The 23,872-nt window shown below is 46.6% G+C and overlaps 1 protein-coding gene across 2 annotated transcripts in view; it reads right to left on the reverse strand.

Annotated features, from left to right (window-relative positions):
- Nucleotides 1-8,547: 8,547 nt before the first annotated feature.
- Nucleotides 8,548-23,872, reverse strand: part of GOLGA7B (golgin A7 family member B) — a 36,005-nt gene continuing 20,680 nt past the window's right edge. The window contains exons 1-5 of one of the 2 annotated variants that reach the window (XM_063132493.1): nt 21,640-21,723; nt 15,533-15,658; nt 14,896-15,048; nt 12,849-12,950; nt 8,548-9,455 (exon numbers count right to left, since the gene is read on the reverse strand). In XM_063132493.1, coding sequence (XP_062988563.1) covers nt 9,348-9,455; nt 12,849-12,950; nt 14,896-15,048; nt 15,533-15,658; nt 21,640-21,651 — 501 coding nt within the window. In that variant the 5' untranslated portion in view covers nt 21,652-21,723 and the 3' untranslated portion in view covers nt 8,548-9,347. Of the gene's footprint in view, nt 9,456-12,848; nt 12,951-14,895; nt 15,049-15,532; nt 15,659-21,639; nt 21,724-23,872 lie in introns of those variants that run through there. The other variant, XM_063132492.1, reaches the window with a different exon arrangement.

The following is a 23,872-nucleotide window of genomic DNA, read 5'->3' on the forward strand; positions in this document are numbered from 1 at the left end:
AGAAGCTTCTGCATGCAAATCGTGTGCTCTATCATCAAGCTGTCGTGGGCCTTTCCCTGTATTAGCCATGGACAAAGTGAGAAAAACGCAAAGTGCAAACTGGGTTTCTGATTCAGGTAGTCCTGCCTTTGTAGGCGATAGAAAATATTGATGCTTTTTGTGAGAGTTTGATGGAAAATAACAAAACAAAGTAAATATGGTGGATAGGGGGGGAAACAAGTTAATGGGAAATAAGGTAACAGCAGCTGTCCCTGTTGCTCTCATTGGTGCAAGTCAATTAAACAAGAAAGCATCAATTTCCCAAGTCATGTAGGGCATTGGCCTATGTGACAGTCAAGAGCTAGAGGGGTAAGATCTTTGCCTTAATGGTGGTCTTCAGGTGAATGGAGGAGAGTCATAGGACAGATTGACACATGCCTATATGTCATTCGATAGCTCATCACTTACTGATATTACTTGGTGACTCACAGTTAAATGAGTGACCTGCTCTCATTGGAAAATGTTGCATCAGGGTGGTGGTGGTGGTGGTGGTGGTGGGTGACATATGCCTGTATGTCTGTCTGTTCAATCTGGGATGATTGTTTCACACATGTAGGTTGTCACTTTATGTTGCATTCATCAAAAGATGAATATGCCTATGTGAATTCATTAACAGAATCACATTAAGGTTCATTTAAAAGATCAGAACACAAATTAATTGTCCATAGTTTCTACTGTTTATATCATTTCACAGCATTTTCTTACAGATTTGGAAGCAAACTGGAAGGTCATCTAGTCCAACCCCTGTCAGTGCATGGAAACCCACTGCTCAGGCATCCCTAATAGCTGGTTTTTAAAAAACCTCTAACAAGCATTTGCTTTAAAACATCTAACAAAGAAGAGTCCAGCACTTTCCAAGACCGTCTGCTCCACTGTTGAACAGCTCATATAATCAGGAACATCTTCCTAATATTTAATCAAAATTTGAACTCATCTGTTCAGGTTTTACCCTCTGGAGCAACAGAAAACATCTATGTGACAGCCCTTCAAATATTTGAATATGGCATATCATATCACTTTTTTATCATCTCTTATTCTGGCCAACTATACCCAACTCTTTGAACTTTTCCTCATAGGACTTGGCCTTCAGGCCCCACACCTTTATCACCCTCCTTTGGACATGTTGTAACTTGTTAATATTCTTATTAAACCATCTTGGTGAGAACTGGAAATGACACTCCTGCTAAGGTTGACTAAGGCATAATAGAGTGGTACCATTATTTAACATGATGTGGATGCTATACTAGGGTGACCAACTGTCAGGATTTCCCCGGATTTGTCCTGGTTTTTGTTCTTTCCATGGTGTCAGGGGGGATTTTCTATAATTTTCAATAATGTCCTGGAATGACACACCTTCCCCTTTAAGGCTGCCATTAGCATGGCAGGAGGGAATGACATGCTTTCTTGAGGCACATCATTCCCCCACCCCGAGCTCCAATTGAGGTCTTAAAGGGGAAAGTGGGTCATTCGTGGACATTATAGAAAAGGCCCCAATTGGAGTGGATGGTGGTGGTGCAGAATGAAATCCTTTCCCCTCCTCCACTCCAATTGGGTTCTTTAAGGTGGCGGGGGAATAACGTACTTTCTGCAGGACTCAGAAAGCTGCTCCCCCACACACACACACACTAGGTGTCCTCTTTTTTGGTTTCCCAAATATGGTCACCCTATGCTATACTTCTCTGCATGCAGCTTAGAATTGCATTTGCTTTTTAAGCTGTCACTTCACACTGCGGGGTCAAGTTCAGCTTGTAGTCTACTAAAACTCCTAGATTCTTGTCATATGTCTCACTATATTTTATAGCCTCTCATTGTTTAAACAAACACACTGGGAAACAGTTTCATCCATCAATTGAAAATCCTTAAAAGTGGAAATCTATGGCTGAATCTCTTTTAAAATTTACTTCTTTTTTAATTTAAAGTTTTCCATGGAGAAAATGCATCATTATTGCAAGGACTATATGTATTAAATAAATACATACATTTTATGCTAAGAAATGCTGAACATAATCTTTCAAAATGATGCATGTTCTCTTATTTTGCATACTTCAATCAGCAATTATTTCTATTTTGCATGATTCATAGGGAGGGCAAAAACGCTAGAGACCTAATTCCTTACCTCTGAAAATCTTATTCAGCTACTGGTCCAGCTTCTGATACTCCAGCTGATATTGCCCATGTCACTTAAGCATACCTTCACAGCCCTAAGGGTTAGAAAAATATATTTAAAACAAAAACTGAGATTATAAGGAAACTCATCCTCTATTGTAGTCTGTGTTCCCACAGAATTGCACCACAATACATGGCTGTGGTTATGTCTCTTTGACCACTTGAGGGTGCTGTTATACAAACATGAATCTCATGGTTAGAAACCTCTGTTTTAAAGAATGAAAGTTTAAATTCACCCATGGGCTGTGCATGCACAGGTGCAATCGGTGTCATAAAAACATTAGTTCCAGTCCCTACATTCCTGCATGGTCCAGTTGAACAGGAAACAACATCTCCATGGACACATATTCCATAGCCAATGCTCTTAGGTTAATAAAGCTAATCACCTGTTTTGGGTGGAGATAGTGGAAGAAACGTAGTCTTTATGGAGGCGCTTTGGTGCCACGAGGTGCCTTGCACCCGCACTTGCCTTCCTTCCCAGCATCTGCACAGGAAGAAAAGGCAAGTGTGATTTTTTCAGACCATGCCTCTGGAGAAGTAAAAAAAAAAGGGGGGGGGGAGGAAAGGAACAGGTCTGTTCCTCCCCCCACCCTTTTTAAAATTTTCTAATCTCTATCTGTGGAGCTCCGCAAATGCATATAATAAAAATAAAAATGGGGGGAAAGGAACGAGGCAGCAGAGGAGGACGCGAGAGGGACTGGGCGAACCACTTCTCCTCCCTCTGGCTGCCCGTTCCTCCCCCCCTTTTTTAATTTTATAATTATCTGTGGAGCTCCGCAGATACATATAATTAAAAATAAAAATGGGGAAAGGAATGAGGGAGCCAGAGGGGGGAGAAATGGTTCTCCCAGACCTTCTCACATCCTCTGCTGCCCCATAGCTTTCCCCCATTTTTATTTTTACTGTATGTATTTGCGGAGCTCCACAGATAGAGATTAGAAAATTTAGAAAAGGGTGGGGGGGAGGAACAGACCTGTTCCTTTCCTCCTCCCCCCCTTTTTTTTTTTACTTCTCCAGAGGTGTGGGCTGGAAAAATCGCACTCCCAATTGGTGACATCAACTCAATGATGCCATCCCCTGGCCATGCTCACCGCTTGTCTAGAGCTATCCACACAGACCTGTTCAAGCAGGAACCATTATGGACTCAAGAGGTTGGTGAAGCCCTCCTGAGCCATACCAGGCTCAGAAATGATCTTGGAGGGTTCGTAGAGTCCACCTCCAATGAGAGGTGAGCTTTACGAGCTCCAAAATTCTTCTCCAGCTCAGCACAAAGGCCAGTCCCTGGGAGAAGTACATTTCCCATAGTCCTCCACACCCCAGTACGTTGTTATCCAATGTGACAGGAAAGAGAAAAGAGGGTGGGTGAAACAACTTCTTGTGTGCCTCTGCTTCTGCTCCCAGTGTCTCCACAGCTTCATGGTAAGAAAAGAGAAGGAGGACGGTGGTGGGGGGACGACAGATTTTGGAGATGTGGGAGGGCAGTAGAGATGAGCGAATATATTTTTTTGTGTGCTCCCTGATTGGCTGGGAGTGGAGAGAAATCCCCAGGTCTTCTGATCATGTGCTCTTCTCTGCTGTGGCCAGAGCTCTCAGTGCAGGATGCAGAGCTTTTTACTCTACTCTGTACATTTCTGTGGGAGTGGAGGAAGTCACATCAGCAAGGCTATTTGTTTGTGAAAGCCTGTGACCTGGTGCACATGTAATGACAATCCAGAGTATGGATTGAGTATGGGTAGTTGTTGAATCATGGGTTGTTGTTACATGTGAACCTGCACTATGGTTTAGCTATGGGTTGTTAACCATCCCAACAACAAACTATAAGTTTTCTTCCTGGGTTGTTCATGGCTAAAATCCCATATTTAAACCATAGTGCAGGATTTGCACATAACAACAACCCTCTATTCAACAACAATCCGCAGTTCAACAACAACCCATACTGCACCCATACTCTGAGTTGTTGTTACATGTGAACCAGACCTGTGACTCCACATTACCCACCTTTGCTTGCTCAGGACAATTGCCTACATACCTACATATGAGTTCAAACAACCCAGGCAGCAGGTCAGTTGAGCGCTAGCTGCATTACAGTCTAAACTGAGCAGCAGGACTTACACAGCAGGCCAGTGTAGTCTCTGATGAAGTCATGATTCAGGCACCTGGAGCATTTGTTTTAGGAGCAATGTTAGCACCAGGTCACATTTCTCCTAAATGTAAAGGTACAATTTATATCTCAACTGCACATGCAACTATTGGAGTCTCTGGAATTTAGATATAAATGAGGTTTCCAATACATCAGAATTCTTTTCTGAAACTGTAAGCCCACTTTCAGATTTACTGAATGTCCATCCATTAAATGGATTCAGCATTATTCCACTGTAATTAATGGGAACTCTTACTAGTAGTTTATGTACCCCTTAATACTACAAAACCTATGATGCAATGCAACTGTGAATGAAATACTTGTGTGGGAGTTAGATCTACTGTTTACATATAAAATCTCTCAGATAAGAGCCAACTTTGATGCCATCATTATAACAGAAGCTGACAATGGAGTGTCCAGCAACTCCGCAAGTAGAATTACACTGGATCAGTTTCAGCTGGTGAGTGCCAAGGACGTGGACAAGCTGCTTAGATGAGTGAGGACAACTTGCCCTCTCAATCCCTTCCCTCATGGCTGGTCATCCAGGGAGGAGATGCAGCTAGACAACAACTACACCATATTATTAATGCATCTCTCAGGGAGGGGAGTTTTCCATCATGCTTAAAAGAGGTGGTAGTATGGCCGCTTCTAAAAAACGCCCTCCCTGCACACCCTGCACCTTAATAATTACAGACCAGTATCAAATCTTCCATTTTTGGGCAAGGTGATTGAGGAGGCAGTTGCCTTCCAGCTCCAAGCAGTCTTGGATGATACAAATTTTCTACACCCATTTCAAACTGGCTTCAGAGCAGGATACAGAGTTCAGACCACTATGGTCACCTTAGTGGATGATCTTTGCAAGAGCATTGACAGGGGGAGTATGTCCCTGCTGGTACTTTTGGACCTCTCAGTGGCTTTCGATACCATCAACCATGGTATCCTTCTGGAACACCTGAGGGGATTGGGAATCAGGGGCACTGTGCTCCAGTGGTTCTGGTCCTACCTCTCGGGTAGGTTCCAGATGGTGATGCTTGGGGATAGCTGCTCCTCAAAGAAGGAGCTGTTCTATGGCATACCACAAGGACCATCCTATCCCCAATGCTGTTAAACATCTACATGAAACCTCTGGGAGAGATCATCCGGAGGCATGGGGCGGGTTGCTATCGGTATGCTGATGACACCCGAACATATTTCTCTCTGCCTTCGACAACAGTGTTACCTAAGGATAGTGTGTCTCCTCTGAATGAATGCTTAGAGGTGGTAATGGATGAGGGGAAAAACAAACTGAAGCTGAATCCAGACAAGATGGAGGTGCTTACTGTCAAGGGCCCTTATCTGGGTTTGGAGGTGTGTCAACCAGTTCTGGATGGGGTTACACTCCCTCTGAAAGACTGTGTTCGCAATTTGGGCTATTGGGCAGTATAAAAATGAAATAAATAAATAAATAAATAAATAAATAAATAAATAAATGGGGGGTTTGCTTCTGAATCTGTCACTCCAAATGATAGCCCAGATAGATGCGACAGCCAGGAGTGCCTACTATCAGCTTCGGCTGATATGCCAGCTGTGCCTCTTCCTAGAGTTAGAAGACCTAAAGATGGCAGTGCACATGCTGGTAACTTCAAGGCTCACCTTCTGCAATGTGCCATACATAGGGCTGCCTTTGTACCTAGTCTGGAAACTTCAACTAGTTCAAAACAGGGCAGCCAGGTTGGTCACCAGTGGTCATATTACACCAACATTGAAATCACTTCACTGGCTGCCAATTAGTTTCTGGGCAAAGTATAAAGTGTAGGTTATTACTTTTAAAGCCCTATATGGTTTGGGTCCAGGTTACCTGTGGAATTGCCTTCTCCCATACAATCCACCCTGCACACTCAGGTCCTCTGGGAAGGGTTTACTCCAGTCAGCCACAAATAGACTGACGTTACCTAGAGGACCTTTTCTTCTGCCACCCCCAGACTATGGAATGGACTGCCAGAGGAAATTTATTGGCTTAACACACTCTCTGAGTTTAAGACAGCCATAAAGACTAGTCTCTTCCAGCAGGCCTACCAAGATGAATTTTAAACCTACGAATTTTAAGATGTCGTGATTGTTATTTTAATATTGTATTAGTTTTATATGCTCTTTTAACCATTTTATGTGTTATATTGTATTTAATGTTGTTCCCCACCTCAATCCAGAGGTAGAAGAATTATTATTGTTGTTGTTGATGAAGGGACAGATCAGACAAAAGCAACATTGGTAGATTCTCACTTGCCATTTATTGTCAGAGGTTTCCATGTAGAGACAGAGAGGTTCAGTCATGACCAGCTTCATGTTGCAGAGGTGATATCCAACATACGGCATGGGGAGGAGCTGCTCAAGGCATCTGGGTGTAAGGGAAAAACCCTCCCAGGTTCACACTGTCCCAAACCTCTGTGCTTCTGTCATGGCCCCTGCAGCTCTCCCATTCCCCCGTCCCTCTCATGGCACAAAACAGAGGCTGGTCATTCTCCAAATCCCTTCCCACCATCAAAAATAGGTATGTCCCATTCTGAAATCAAGACGTTGGGCGCACTGATTGAAGTAGCTGAGTCACAGAAGAGCTTGTCCTCCATTCGGTTAACTTTTCCATCCTAATCATATCCTGGTTTCTGCCCTCCACAAGTTTTTCCCTCCTCAGATAGCTATGATCAATTCTTTTCTTTGAGGACCTCAGCAAAAAAACCAAAACCAAATCTGCCTGGGTGCAGCACATGTGGTGTGTGAGAAGTTGGAAGCATTGAAGGAGCTGCTGTCCATTGCTGAAAGTGGTGCTAGGCATCACGCACCGGGGTGAGGCAGCAACATCACAGTTTTATTAGCAGGGATGCTGATGTCATCTGCCACCTCTATCAGATTTCCCTGTTCCCTCTGAGCTTAGCTGCAGCGCTCACAGTAGCTGGGGGGAAATGGATTCTCCCAGAGACAATATATTGTTCCCTGTTATAATGCAAAGGATTTTTGGGTGGCTTGGTCTTGAATAGGCAATTAAGACCCATCAGCTTTACCAAAGACCTGCTCCTGGTAGAAATGAAACCTGCTGGAACTGGTTTGATTTGAATCGACACCTCTGGCTGCATTTTTGGACATTCCTCGGGGTGGGGTGGGGGCTGCTCTAGGCACTGTCATGATCCTGAAAGGATCCAGAGCTTAGGGCAAGTTCCTTTGTGTGCCCAAGCAAAGAAGCCATCCTGGCAGGCCTTTGCATTTCAAAATGTACCACCATACCACTGGTCATTCATGATTTAGATACACCTGTTCATTGGGCAACCCAATGCAGCCTTCTCCCCTTACTTTCCCATCTTGCTGTCCACTGGGGGATTCAGAGAAGTGGCACTGAAGCACCAGCATCCAGAGGGTCTCAAGTGTACGTGGGACACAGGTAGCTATTTACAGGGGGAAGGAACATGCAGCAAGAACACAACCTGTACATGCAAGTGTGACAAGGTGATGCTGCAGAACACCAGTGTATGGTGGGGAGGGGGAAGAGGGAGTCAAGCGTTGCAGGTTAAAAAAAGAAGAAGCCCTACCATGCCCACCTTGGAGTTACAGCCTCCTTTCTCTTCATCCCGTTTGCCAGAAAATGGTGCACAGGTGGGGTGGGGTAGGGTGGGGCTTTGATAGCTAGGACTATATTAGATATTTACACACATCTTCAAAAGAGGCTTCTCGGGCTGGACTGGGCTGAGCAAATAATGAGCCAGAGCCCTCTCCCACAAAGCACCACCATCATCTCCCATCTCTCCACACTCTCCTCCATGATCCTAAAATGCACTGAAACCTGTTGGAATTGGTCAGCGTGAGTGTGGCGCAGTCCTCCAAATTAGGGAGGATTTACAACCCCCAGCATTATCCACGCAGGCCCGGCTCTATCATTAGGCAAAATGCAGCATGTTGGGAGGTTACAGCAAAGTGTTGGAGTAGAAATCTGTGTGCTGTGTGGCCTGTTCTGCACCTTCTAAGTTAGCCTGCTGCCCTCAGACGCAGCGGCGGAGGCTGTCCCGCCATCACTGTTGGAAGACAGATGCACGTGCTAGTCCAGTTGTTTTTTGTACACAGAAGGGGAGAGGGCACCGTCTTGTCCTTTGCCTCAGGCAGCAAATGTCTTGTATCCTCCCTGCATCCATGCCACTATCCCACAAAAGGAGCCAGAATAGCTCCCTCCCACCCACCCATACCGCCCCCCCCCCTGGCTCCATAGGATCCCCTTGCCCTTCTGATGCCCTGAAAGGAACCAGAGCAAAGGGCAAGTTCCTTAGTGTGCCCAAGCAAAGAAGCCATACTGGCAGGCCTTTGCCAGGACAGGCACCCACACTATAGGTATAGGAGAGGGTGCAGGTGCCTGCAAGGAGCACCCACCCACACACACACACAGCACTATGGACATGCCTCACGTGCCCAGAGAGCGTGGCATGCAGAGCGGCAGGCAAAGATAGGTGCTGGGAAGGCATGTCAGCTGCCAACTGAGGAGGCAACTGAATGATGGAGATCAGGGAAAGGACTGCAACAGGGTCTCGAACACACAACTCCTCTCAGCCCAGCCCAGCCCACCTCCCCATCCTGGCCTGATCTTTCTCTGCTGGTCCTTTCACCATTAGAAAGAGGGGCATAGTCAATCAGGATGATGCACCTACAGCTCAGGACGTCAAAGGTAATGACACATCTGGGCATCTGGGGGAGGGGTTGTCCCCAGCATCCCCAGGAGTCCACAGGAAGTATCAGTGGCCCAGGGTCTCCAGGCCTCAGCCACAGGGAGGGATCTCTCTCCTTTGGGGCCAGGGCCAGGCCAAGCATCCCCTAAGGAGGACATTGCCCTCGCTGGTTGTTGCAAACCCCAGGGGCGTCGCAACACTCCCCGCTGGCGTCCCAACCCCCCTGGGGGAGCTCAGAAGCGGGTGCTCTGATAGCGCAGCCTGCGGATCTCGGAGACACCGTCGTCCCGGCAGTACAAGTCCCTGCCGGGACTCTGTGCCAGTCACCGACCACCGGCTCCCCCGCCGCCACCCCCAGCGCTGCTGGGGGTGCTGGTAGAGCTGCCTGAGCTGGAACTGCTGCAACGATCTTCGTAGATGGAGATCTCGATCTGCAGGCAAGAAGCTAAGGACACAGGGAATGGATGAGGGGTACCCCAGACCCCTCCCCAATTCATTCCCCCCCCCTTTAATACACCCATACCAGTACACATCTTGCTGCTCAGTAGTTCAGGTACTCAATGTGCACATGCATTATGAGCTTTTCTGTATTATTTCTAACTCTCCTTTATGATCCCTGCCACGTTTGGGTTTTTGAAGGTGGAGATGCATTTTGCTGATGTGTTAGGAAAACAGTAAGTCAGAGCAGCAGGAATACCTGTTGGGTTGGGGGAAAACAAGTCCAGAGTCAGAAGTGGCTGCTGGAGGCACTGGATGTGGGGAGTCACTGACGTGTAAAGTCCTCTGCCCAGTCTTCTGGCTGGTGTTGCTTCCTCACCAGGTTCTCAGCAGTGGCCACAGGAAACTACTCCCACCCCAGCCACCCACTAATAGGCTGCTAGGGTTATGCTTAACAGGCAGATGTTTTCAGCCTCTGGGATGGTTGGTTTCCTCACCTGGGATGATGTCCAACTGCTGTGACTTTTGGCTCTGCTCCTTTGAAGGGTTGTGTGGTGGCAAAGAACAGTAAGACTGGGATCCATTGATCGCATTTTCCCAGAGCAGCGGTGGCAGCAATTGCACGGTAGCAGAAAAACTTGATGGACCAGGAAGAGACCGTGAAGAATTTCTGACACCACTTTTCAGGGGAGAAGAGCATGGAGCCACGTGGAATTATTTTTTGATACCATCAGCAGCATCTGTCTCCTTGGACTCAGCTGTCTCCTTCTTTAATTCCTCCTTATCTTCAACTCTTGATAATCTTGCTCCATCTACAACTCGGATAGTTCGCCCTTCTCAACCCCAACCGTGGCTCACCTCTTCCCTCCGCTACCTTCGCTCTTGTTCCCGGGCAGCTGAACGCCTTTGGCGTAAGACCAGGGACCGGGCAGACTTTGTCCATTACAAATTTGTACTTTCCTCTTTCTCTTCTGCCATCTCACTGGCCAAACAGCAGTACTACTCAACGCTGATCCAGTCAAATGCTAGGCATCCTCAGCGGCTCTTTGCGTCCTTCAATTCTCTTCTGAAGCCTAATCCGCCATCTCTCCCCGCCTCTCTGTCTGCTAACAACTTTGCCTCTTTTTTCAATGCTAAAATCCAAACTATCCGCTCTGATCTGGCCAGCTCTGCTCCTCTTCCAGTTCCTGTTCCTCATCTGTCAGCTCCTCCTGCAAATTTCTCTGCGTTTCCTTCGGTCTCTGCGGATGAACTGTCTACAATACTGCGCTCTTCGAAGCCTTCCACTTGTTCTCGTGACCCGATTCCTTCTCGCGTCTTTATTAATCTTATTCCTGCTATCCTCCCTTCCTTGCTACATATTATTAATCTTTCTCTGTCCTCTGGTTCATTTCCTTCTGCTTTTAAACATGCTACAGTCTCTCCCATTCTCAAGAAACCTACTCTTGATAGGCTATCTCTGTCTAACTACCGACCTGTCTCTTTGTTGCCGTTTGTTTCAAAGATCCTGGAGCGTGCGGTCTACTCTCGCTGTCTTGACTTTCTTTCTAGTAACTCTGCTTTGGATCCATTTCAATCTGGATTCCGTCCTCTGCATTCCACCGAAACAGCCCTTACTAAGATCACCAATGATCTCCTTACTGCCAAGTCTAAAGGCCATTATTCCGTTCTTATTCTCCTTGATCTAACTGCAGCCTTTGACACGGTTGATCATGATCTTCTCTTAGATTCCCTTCATGACCTTGGATTTTGTGGCTCTGTCTATAACTGGTTTGCCTCCTATCTAGCGGGTCGCTCTTTCAGCGTGTTGACTAATGGCAGCTCGTCTTCCTCCTTTCCCCTTTCAGTAGGGGTTCCGCAAGGCTCGGTGCTTGGCCCGTTGTTGTTTTCCTTATACATGTTGCCCTTGGGCAAGCTTATTCAATCTCATGGTCTCCAATATCATCTGTACGCCGATGATACACAACTATATCTGTCATCTCCGGAACTTTCTCCTGATGTTCACGATCGTATCTCGGCATGTCTTTCAGATATCTCAGCTTGGCTGCTTCATCGTCGCTTGAAGCTTAACATGGCAAAGACTGAATTGCTTGTTTTTCCTCCTAAACCTTCTCCTCATCTCTCATTCTCTCTTACTGTCAATGATGTTACGCTTACTCCGGTCAAGGAAGCTCGTAGCCTTGGCTTTATCTTCGACTCCTCGCTCTCCTTTATTCCTCATATTGAGGCAGTAGCTAAATCTTGTCGATTTTTCCTGTATAATATTGCCAGGATTCGATCATTTTTGTCTGTCTCTTCTGCCAAGACGCTTGTTCATGCACTGGTTATTTCACGGTTGGACTACTGCAACCTTCTTCTCTCTGGCCTTCCTTCTTCTCACATCAGCCCGTTGGTTTCTGTTCACCACTCTGCCGCAAAGATCATCTTCTTAGCACGCCGCTCCGACCATGTTACTCCGCTTCTGAAATCTCTTCATTGGCTTCCAATTCACTTCAGAATCCAATATAAACTTCTCCTGTTAACCTTCAAAGCTTTTCACGGTCTAGCTCCTTCCTATCTCTCCTCTCTCATCTCACACTATTGCCCCGCTCGTGCTCTTCGCTCCTCTGATGCCATGTTTCTTGCCTGCCCAAGGGCCTCTACTTCCCTTGCTCGGCTTCGTCCATTTTCGTCTGCTGCTCCTTACGCCTGGAACGCTCTTCCAGAACATTTGAGAACTACAAGTTCAACCACAGCTTTTAAAGCTCAACTAAAAACTTTTCTTTTTCCTAAAGCTTTTAAAACTTGATGTTGTGCAGACTTCTACTGTTACTTTCTACTGTTAGTTTTTCCCTACCCTGTGCCTGCTTACCCTTCCCTGTACCTGTTGGCATTCTCTTCCCCTCCTTATTGTTTTACTATGATTTTATTAGATTGTAAGCCTATGCGGCAGAGTCTTGCTAGTTACTGTTTTACTCTGTACAGCACCATGTACATTGATGGTGCTATATAAATAATAATAATAATAATAATAATAATAATAATAATAATAATCTGGTATTCCAGATCCATTGTTGTGTGGACAATATCGGCTGCTATATTGTGAACTGCTTTGAGAACCACTGTGGTTCTTGCTATATTTTAGAAATAGTGTAAAATAAATAACTGAACTTTACACTGTGTTTTCACAATTGCTTCCTCTCCCTCTCCCTCTCCGTCTCCCTCTCCCTCCCTCCCTCTCCCTCTCCTTTTGATAATGAATGGTGAATTTGGAACAGAGAATCTCAACTGAGATGCAGGAAGTGACCTGTATGTGATGGCAAGCAAGGGGCTGTCTCATGAATAAGAGCTAGCTGGACGGGGCCACATCTTTCCCTTTTGGCTTGAGTGTCATTCAGGAAGGATACAACCCGCATGCCCCTTTCCACTGGGTCAGTCAGCAATAGCCCTCGTGGAGCATAGATTTTCTCATTCTGCTCCTGGATGTACTTGGAGATCTTCTTCAGAACCTGGGGAGATAATTAGACACAACTGTTCAGCAACGACTTGGCAAAGATGATGCCTCACCCCAGTTAGTGACCCCAGAGAGAGGGAGATACAAAGGAGAGAAATCGATAGCTTTAACTATATCCTCTTATGTTCTCTTGGGGATAGTTCACCTACTTTCAGAAAAAAGGAGTGTTTCATGAAACCTGAAAGGATGCATCCCTGGTAATAGAAATGAGTATTGACTAAGGAACCCCATTCCCCATTTCAGGTCAGCAATCTCATTGATAACCATTCAGCCAATATTTACAGCTTCCCAGGACAACTCATTCTATTTCCTAACTATGTTCCTACATCGAGCATGTTATGCCTGAGACTCATCTTAGGGCAGGGGTGCAGAACTTCAGGCCCAGGGGGGAAATTCAGCCCTCCTGGGCCCCCAATCTGGCTGTTCAAGGTTCTCCAGGTTGCCTCACCCACTTTCCCCCATCCACAGATTGTTTGGTGGTCTCCTGGCTTTTGTGTAGTTCCTCACCCCCACCATACTAACAGGTGAAAATGCCTATCCAAAGGCTTTCCCACGTTGGGGTGGAGTGGGGGACTTCTGTTCTAAAAAGCGTAGGAATATTTGAAATAAATAAATAAAATTAGTTACTAGCAGTTAGTTACTAGGTGGAAAAATCTGCTTCTGCCAGTGCCAACATCTAGATCTAACCCATGGTGCAAAGTGACCGTCATTGTGAAAGCAATAGGGATGGATAAGGGTTGGAGGGAAGAATCCTTTGACCCCCCAGACAGCATCAGAGGGGCCATGGGATAGTTGAGATTCCTAGATCCGAGGTTTAAGACAGCATTCTGACCTTGAAGCTGGAGCTGGTGCAGAAAGAACCACACCAAGTACTCTCCAAGCTCAGAAACCTGAACTCGGAGAACAAGAGAGGGTGTATGTCAGTGGACAAAGAGGGGAGGAGACTGGAGACACCAGGATATGAGCTATCCTGAAGCCTGTCCAGCCTCCTTCCCTCCCCCTCTGAAACACCCCAGCTAGATGGGCAAAAAAGCCCATCTAGTGAAAATGCAGGGTGGGAAGAAAGCAGTCTGGGAGGAACAGCAAACACAAAGATTGCCTCTACTGCTCTTCCTGCCCTGCATAGGGTGACAGTATGCCTTCAAGTTTGGAGGTTTACAGTCATTGCCATAGGATTGCACCCTAAATGACCATCATAGAGACAGTGTTGACTGTTGTTTTGTGTGGCAGTTCTATCCCCTCCCTGTCCCATCAGAGGCAGCTGGAGACAGACAAGCATTTCTGAAAGAGTTGAGAGGGGTTTGAGAGGGGTCTTGTTCCCACGGTATACTCATGGCTCATTTCTTTTATCCCATTGTTACCCCATTGTTGGGATGAGTGTCTAAATCACGAATTGTGATCCTGCTTCCAAAACATCTGCAGCTCTCGGGGGAGGGGGGATGACCAATTACGCCTCTAGCCTGAATGTACCAATGGCATCTGCCTTTCAGAAGACAGGCTAACAAAATTAAGCTCTGGAACAGAATGGAATTCTCAGGTTACCACCTGTTTGACTAAAACATAAATCTGTTGCCAATTTACTGATCCTGCTGGAACAAAACCAAGATATTGTGCTGCTTCTGTTGGCAACAGATAAGTTAACACTTCACAGGGAAAGAATTCTAATCGTCTCCCAATCTAATTTGCTCAAAAACAGTGAAGTGCTTTGAAGGGAGGGAAAGAGCAGAAACTTAATCATGGATCTCCTGTGCCTAGCCTAGTTTGTCCCTTAGTGCACCAGGATACATAGTTTCTTTCCTTCAACAGTTCTAGATCTAAATAAATAGTTACTCTGATTGTGTTGGTTCATCTACCATACATGCTGAATATTGGGTCATCAGTGTGTTATAACAACGTTCATAATATCGGTGGTTCTCTTCGTTCTAGCGTGCTCTCCAAACCTTCTCATAGTGGGTCTCCATGCAAAGGAAGATGAAATAGGCTGTGGCACAAGCCAGACATCCCTCCAGATAGGAGCTGCCCCCAATTTTCTCAGCCTCTGCATAGAAGTTGTTGAGGGTCTTCACTGTCTCCTCGAAAAGTTGCCGCTCAATCTTTGGCAGAAAGAGAAGAGAGGAAGAGCAGAATAAAAGCTATGTACAGAAGGCCTTTTTATGGATCCTGGCTTTCCCAAATGCAAAAAGGCAGAAAAGTGACGTTAGCATAGAGAAGGGAGCCCTTAGAGCAAAAGCAGATATGCTGTGGGGTGACATATATGTGAGTGTTGGCATGCAAGCCATTAAGTGGAAGGGATTAAAACTACTAACAATTTAATAGAAATACCAAAAGGAGAAAAGGTATAGGTCTGTAAGAAGATAGCAAACCTCTCTGTGAAACGTAGGTTTCCAAATATCTAGAACAGCCTTCCCCAACTTGCACCCTTGAGATGCATTGAATTACAAATCCCATCATCCCCACATACTCTCCAGATGTGTTGAATTACAACTCAGCCCATCATCCCTCCAATACTCTGGTCTAACATATACTAAGCCAGTCAAAGTGTGAGCCATGGCAACCCTAGGAGATAGCTGACTGTACCCGGCTGTCCAGCTCAGGAGGAAATTTGGTCTGGAACTGACAGATGGTGCCATCACTGTAGTCCCGCTGCACAAAGACCTTGGTGGCCAATGAAGCACTGCGCCGTAGTTCTTGGAGATTGTGGACCTGGGGAGAAAAAGAGAGGCAGGTGGTTACAATAGGCAAAACACCTGCTTGGAGGAAATTGTGTCCTGGCACTCGCTGTTCAAAGAGCATGGACTTTTCTTTGTGCTCTTCACGACCTCATCTTGATGATTTCGGGTCTGCAGCGTAGGGTGGTGCGAGGCGGTGCGGTGCTGCATTGGCGCTCCTTGTGACCATCTACAGCAGAAGGAGCACAGTTCCAGGCTTTCCTGTAGGCACTGCCACCGCGCTCGCCCACCCGAGCACACATGCAGCAGTTCAGGGGCACCTGGGAGCATCCATTTTTCCTCTTCCAAGGTTAGTTCTATTTATTTTTTTTAAGCTGTAAATGCGAAGGGTCACATTTACAGCTAAATGGAAGGGAAAACAAGGGGGGAGGAATGAGGTGCTCCCTCCCTCACAGAATATCCAACCCCCATTTATTTATTTATTTTTGAACAAGGGTCCTTAGAGGCGTGGAGCCTCACTCCAAGCTAAAAAGAGTCAGGGTACTGCCCAACTTATTTAGAGTGGAGCTTTGGGGTTTTGCCCCTGGGTTGCTTCGGAGTGCCGGCTGCGTCATGTAGATCACCTGCTGCCACTCCCAAGCTACCGTAGGGGGAAAAGTGCCTGTCTAGACAAGCCCACTGCGTCCTTCCAATCCATTTTTTTTCACTGAGACAAACCTGTTAATTCTCCCCCAGTTGCAACAATTTCATCTAGTGACTCTCTAGGACAATTGTCTCACTGACATGCCTTTCTTCATAAGAGGGAAATACAGAAGGGCAAGTGGACATATCCAAGGAAGACACTCTGCTAAATAGCACAGAAAGGGACTGCTGCCGCCACCGCCGCCGCCACCACCACCACCACAGAGAGCATCACTGGAAAGTAGGGCAGTTACCCCATTAAATACATCTTGCCCAGTTAATCCCATACATTTTTGAACCAATTAATCAACTGTTAAAAGTGGGTGTTAGATATTCTCAAACTCACATAGGATCTCTGTGAACAGTCTCTATGGGAAAGTTTAAGTGATCCATCTATATGAACTGGCTCAGGGGGTGCTGGTCCAGTGGGAAAGACCCACATGATCAGGCCCATCCAAGCGGTTGGATCATTCAGCATTCTCCCAGCTGTGCAATCACTAGTCATAGATAAGTATCTCACATGGGAGAATCATTAAAGCAGCTTTATCCAATCAGGCACCCTCCAGTTGTGTTGGGCTACAACTCCCATCATCCCCAGCCAGCATACCCATTATGGCTGCAGTTGGTGGGAGCTCTGGTGCAACACACCTGGACGGTTGGGGAATGCTGCCCTAAATCTGCATTCAATTGCATATCAATAAAAATAATAGTTATGATGGGGGGAGGGATACTGTCATTGTTTTTAGATGATGCATCACATGCTGCAGCCGGCACCATCTTAGTAGATGCATTCCTTCCTGTGTGGGCAAGATATTAGTGGGGGGGGCATGCCTTTTCCAATTTGGCACCTACCACCTGCAGTTTTTGTATATGCATCACTGCAGGTCAATTTGTATCTACTTGTTTGTGTTGTTGTTTTTAATCTAATGCCTAATTAATTTTCGTTGATCAAAAAGTACATAACAAGATTGAACTAACTGATAAATTAATTAAATATTGCAGTTCTACACTGAAAAGATAAAAAGACCTTCTATGAGCGATTCCTCCCATTGTGACTAGCAGGCTCAGGGGGTGCCGATCCTACGGGAAGATTCTTGTGATCAGCCCCTCCCAAGTGGACATGGAAATCCAATTCCAATTGGGGCCATGGTGGGAGCAAGGGATTAAAGCCCTCCTTCTCCCAGGCCATGGTCCCAATCTGACACAGCATCACTCCGTGCCAGCTATTCGTTGTTTTTAAAGAACAGCTATGCAAGGATGAACTAGGTGATGGATCTCACTTCTGCTCAGGCCCTAAATGTTGCCTTGGAATACTGGTAAGGGTTTTAGATGTGGAAATATAATTTGAAGTTTAGGCATTTATGTTCATTATTGTATACCTTATGTGTGTAAAAGAGGCATCATAGATCACCAAGCTTTTATATCACATCAGAGAATATTATTCAATGGACGCAGGCACATTATCAGCTGAGAATCAGTGGGTGATGAGATATAAAGTCCTGCATAAGATACATGTGTGATTCAGCCCTCATATTACATTTTGTGGGCTATTCTTTCCTGATGTGCAACCAATATTGGCTTGCTACTTTTAGGGGGCAAGAGGGTTAAAAATGGGATTAATGCTGAAGCCAGAGTGCTGCAATTGGTGCTGTAGCAAGAGACAGAGCAAGTTCACCAAAATCACCAATGACTGCAAAGCCTGAAACTCTGGAGCTATATAGCTACAAGGATTGGGGCTGCCGGGGACATATAGGAAAGACCACCCAACTATCTCTGTAGAAGGGCCCTCCCAGCTAGGGGTGTTGGAGAAATCTACAACAGATTCTAAACAAGTTGCACAGATCCTACAGACTTGGAGACTAGGTTTTTACTTTCTGGAATTGTACACAAATTTATTAATAAAAACTACAAAAAAATACAAGGAAAATGCAGATTCATGGGGCAGGGGGCGCATATTTGCTCAAATGCGTATTTTCCAACATGAATGCAAGTTTGGGAAATTGAGAAAAATCCAAGTCCATCAAAGAGTGGACAATACAAAGAAAAATACCTGACAATCTATGAAAGATAGACAGAACGGGTTTAACAAAACCCGTACATTCCCACCCCCAGCCATCAGGGCCATGGTGGATTCTCCCAGGATTATTGATGAAGGTGATTCTCTTGAAACTCTCTTTCTGCCCCCTGGTGCCAGCCAACTTTGAGTGGCAAATACAGCCTGATACACTTCCGGTTTGAATCCCCACCAAGTATGCAGATCAAAGGTAAGACCAGGAGAGAATCCTATAAAGACAAGAGCCTTGGGCTGATACAAAGACCAGTCTTGCATCTGTCTTTCTTATTTAATGTAGATCCAAAAACTCCAGTCCCAGAGCAAGATGCTCCATAAACACTGCAGACATCTGTCACATAGTTTTAGGGAGCAAAGGTCTGTATGACTCCCGAGGCTAACCCATTATAAACATTTCATCAAAAACTCTGAACGATCCCCACTTTCCTCAGATGTGCATACATTAACATGTTTTCATAAATTGCCAGCTTGTAGCTGAATTTAGCCTGGCCATTCTGAAGTGAATTTCTTCTCTGCCCTTACTCCACTGCACAAGGTGAAGTTCTGGGTTTGTTTATTTGTTTTCTATGTAAATGAAACACATCCAGTTTAATGACCATGTGCCTCAATAGCTGAAGCATTAGACATAGTACATGTCTCTGCACTCACCATTTCATGTGGCATAATAAATCAGCTTCAGTGTAATCTTCCCCAACCTGGTGCTCTCCATATGTATTGAACTACAACTCCTATCACCCCCAACCCAACAATCTATTAAGAATATTTTGCTGGAAATGTTTTTTGAGAGATTGATATTTACATAAATTACTACTATGTATAAATTATATAATGGAGAAGCCACACTATTGTTGAGATACATTTTTTGTATCTTAATTGTCTTATATTATATGACATTAATTTGCTGATTATTTATCATTTCATATGTTGAATGAGGATGCGGCTAAAGAAATGTGCTTTTGGAATTAAGCTATTATGTTGGACGAAAATAAAACAATGTGTTATTGTTGATTTTAAAAAGAACCAAATCTCTGTCTGTTTACGCATCTATCCATCTCTGCTCTCACAACCTACTGAAATAGAGTCTATAAGAGTTAAACCAGGGCAGCCCCAAAACACTGAAGATCACACTGAAGATTGGTGGCTTCACCAAACACTGGAATAACAGGAAAAAAGAAAGAAAGAAAGACAGACAGACAGACAGACAGAATCAACAGTGCAATCCTATACATATCTACCCAGAAGTAAGCTCCATTAAGTTCAAAGGGTCTTTCTTCCTAGTAAGTATAGGTTTTCAGCTGAACAGCACCAAGATGCATGAGTAGTCAGCTTGCAAACAGTTATACTCCCAAACAGGATTTGCTCAGAGTTAAGAGTGGTGTGATTGATAAACTAAGAGGTGGAGCACATTTTGTTCCTCAAGGTTTTCCTTCCCTCATTGTGATAAATTCCACACACAAAATAGCCAACCTGGAACTCTATACCTCTTAGCTCTATCCCATGGACCCAATTTCTAATGAGCTTTGAGAAACTGCAGCTTCCAGGAATTCTGCCAGCCTAGTTCCAAAGCTTCAAAGGTATATCTCAAATCTGTCATCTTGACCATTTACAGTGAGATGTAGGCTTTTTTCAGAAGCAGAAATTATATATATTATATAATATCCCCTCCCCCAATACAGGGTTGTTTATTGTGGTTGTTCCTAGGCAGGGAGAGAACTCCTTAATAACCATTCCTTTACAAGACTCCAGACAAAGCTGCATTACATACTTGCCTAGTTAACCTGAATCTCAGGTCACACTGTTTAATAAAACATCCCTGACGCTGGTAACACTAGTAATTGCATTATGCTTTGATTTCAGAGCATCCCTGGTTCTTCTCATTCAGGGTTGGGCTCAATGTTTATTTAATTTGAGCACCTGCAAACCTAGCTTGGATGCTATCTGAGGTCAAAATCTGAAGACCTGTTGCTGGGGAAAATAGAACTGGGTCTTCTTGGTAGGGGGATCAGGTTACACGACCTCTGTCCAGAAACAAATGCCAGGACAAGTGCCTGCATGTGTGTGCAGGAGGGGGATTCTGCAGGCACCATGTGTTTGGGTGCTCTGGCTGTCGCAGGCTGCTCCGCTGCACTGCCCTATTCAGAAACTGCCGCCCTTTCCCTAGTAACAAGCAAGCCCTCGGTTGTTTCCACTCTGGCTCAGCCCGCTTTCTGCTCGCCTGCATCGGGGCTACATCCAGCATGACAACGACAAGGAGGGGGAAAGAGCCTTCCCCAGCTACTATTGGGTTGGCACAGGTTGTGACGACAGCACTGAGGGATGGGGGTGAGATGCAGGAACCGACTTGGGAGGGATCCTGGGCATAGGCTGTAGTACCTTTTGAGAAAGAGCTCTCCCCTCCCTCCTCCATTGCTTTGAACCCCACATGGAGCAATGAATGGATTTGTGGCAGGGTGGGGGTGTCTTGCTGATGAGTACATAATTCAGCAACCTGGAAAGTGGAACTAGTCTTAAACCAGAGAGTCATGCCACAGGTATCTCCTCTTCCTTCCCCCTCCCAATTCCAAAGCATCCGAGCCATATGCAAAGTGCAATCTGGGGGGCATAAGGGATGGTGTTTCCTCAGCCTTGTGACCTCCTTCTACCTGCCCCTTCTCTGTGCCTGGCAAGTACCGCCATGTGCTTCCTGTGTCCATGGAACAACACTAATTCACTGATGAGCACAGCGAGGTATTCACAAAACCCTGCTTTGTTTTTTGCTCTGTGGGTTGCAGAGCAGGAAGGGCAAAGCCACACTAGAGAGGATGGCTTTGGACTGAGCGATGGCGTTCCTTCCTAGCCCCAAGCACACACCAGATTTTCTCAGGACTGCCTTCCTTCAGATCAGCCTTCCCCAAGCCGATGTGCCCCAGATGTGTTGGACTACAACTCCCAGCACACCGTGCTGGCTGGGATGATGGGAGTTGTAGTCCAACACACCTGGGGCGCACCAGTTTGGGGAAGGCTGCTTTACTGGCGCGGAAGGCGGAAGCACAAGAGACCCATTGGGCCTGCAGCAGAACAAGCCAGGTGATGCGCTGCTGCTAGAGTGCAGCAGCCGACGTGAGCGAGGGATCGGGAGCGCCGGATCTGGCGGCTCCTGCCGCATCAGGCAGCACTAACGCAGACCAGCCAGGCAGGTTCTGGCCGGCGGCTGCCATGACTCGGCAGAGCCTCGTAGCCTCTCGTGCCCTCCGTGCGTTCTGTGCTTCCCCCGCGCTGCTCACCTCGGTTGCCATGTTGGGTGTCGGCGTGGTGGATCCACGCTGCTCGTGCGCCCGGGAGCGAGACCGCAGCTGCGACTAGAGCAGCTCGGGGATGAAGACTCCCGGCTGCCCAGGAAGCCGCCCTCAGGGGCGCTGTCCCTGGTGCTGCAGGCGGAGGGCACGCTGGAAGACCGGAGCTCCTATGCGCTGCGCTGGGGCGGCGTCCGCGGCGGCGAAGCGCGATGAAGGATGGGCGCAGGGAGTTCGCCGCTGTCCCTGGTGCTGAAAAATCGGGTCTCGGCGGCGCAGGAGCCGGGGGCACGCGCCCCACCTAGCGTTGTCGGCGGTGCTGACGACCCATTTCCCAACTCGTCCCCCTCAGCGGGCAGCTGCTTCGCTCCCCCTCAGCAGCCTCGACGCTCAGGCTCGCTCAGTGACTGGCATCTCCACAAGGGGAGGGGGCGGAGGCGGGGGCTGCCTTAGTGGGAGCCGCATCCCCCCAGGGCGTCCCCATGCTGGAGCGCCGGGCTCCAGCTCCGGCGCTGACTTGGAGGAGGGACGGTGGGAGGCGGAGCTGTAGAGCCCGAGGAAAAGAGCAAGTCGCCTACCGCTCATTTCCTGCTCGTCCTCCCGGAGCCAAGATGCGGGCAGCCTCGGACAGGGGTGAACGCCTGGTCACCTCCCCCGCCCCCGCCCTGCCGGCCTTCCCCCCCCCCCACGGTGCCAAGGAAGAACTGGTAGCAGCTGCGAGACTGACTAATTCACCACACTAAAGTGCACTTAGGTTAACCTTCCCCAACCTGGAGCCCTCCAGATGTGTTGGACTATAACTCCCAGAATCCTCTCCCTGAGGTTGGGGAAGGCTGACCTAGGGTACAGTGACAGAAGAGTGCCTAGCAGAATAGCCTCCCTGGGCAGGAGTATTCACCTTCAGACAGAAATAAACCTTCAAGGATAATTGTTGTTGTCTCTGAATGCTCCATTTGGAATTTTAAAATAACCAAATTTCTTCCTATTCTATGGAATGATGTTCCTAGGATAGGATTGGAAGATATAAATAAACATGATATAAATAAGCTGACATAAACATGGATTTTCAATGCCTTTGAAATGAAATATATGTATTTGCATCTCCTCTCTCTAGTTCTGAATTAGACAACCTTAGATGCAGCAACATTAGTTAACTGTAATGTTGAACCAAATGTTTGGGTGGTTAGTTCAAATTCAGCCTCCTGCCTCTCAGATCCTGGTGCCTCTTTATAAGTTCATGCCCTGAGAGGCTTTCTCTACCTTTAAGAGTTTGATTGTAATATGAATTTGTTGCAGGTGTAGCTTTTCAACCTCTGGTTAGAACTTCCCCTTTTAAAGGTACAGGAGCTTTCCCAGCTCCTGGAAGTAGTAAACAGATGCTCAGCTTGTTCCCTGGCCCACAATACCTAATCTTGAGAACATCTTTACCTGTCCATTCCCTTCCTGGTCATAGCATACAGTCCCTAGGTCCCACATAAGGGGTCTTACCAGCTACACCTTCTCCTTAGTCCCTCTCTTCAACTCCCAGGGATCCACCACTCTCCTTGGGTTCCATCTTCCTTTTGCCACCATGACTCCCACCCAGTCGCTCTGCCTGCCCAGACATCCCCCTGCCCAAACCACAGACTGCTCCTGCCAACATCATACAGCCTTTCCCCTTCTTAGGCCCTATGAGAGTTTTCCGCCCACAGCACCTTTCTCACAGTTGATTCCTTTCCTCAGTTTCGGGTCTCCTCTGCCTTTCCTCCCCTTCGCTTCTGCTTTCTCAGCTTATCCTCCCCTTAGGTTTCCCAGTCCACTGCCTGCTCTACCCTGCCTGGACTCTGTTTCTTACCTTCCCTATTCTTAGGGGGCTCCTGTTATTTCAGCTGCCTGCTACACACAAATATACTCCATCATGTTCATTTCTTCACTTACAGAGAATCACAGAGCCCAGTGCAAAGGAACCTCAAATTCTGTGCCAAAAAAAAAAAAAACTAAATTCCACAATCTATATGAATTATGTAGATGTTAATGTCTTTGCTTAGCGTGTATAATTTATTTTGTAGATGTGGGAATGGGGTAATGAGCTATGTAGTGCACTGAAGCCTCATCCTCTGATAAACTTCTCCTGTTGACCTACAAAGCTTTTCACTGTCTAGCTCCTTCCTATCTCTCCTCTCTCATCTCACACTATTGCCCCGCTCGTGCTCTTCGCTCCTCTGATGCCATGTTTCTCGCCTGC

This window comes from Elgaria multicarinata, chromosome 8 (genome assembly GCF_023053635.1).
Source record: "Elgaria multicarinata webbii isolate HBS135686 ecotype San Diego chromosome 8, rElgMul1.1.pri, whole genome shotgun sequence".
Taxonomy (NCBI): Eukaryota; Metazoa; Chordata; class Lepidosauria; order Squamata; family Anguidae; genus Elgaria; species Elgaria multicarinata.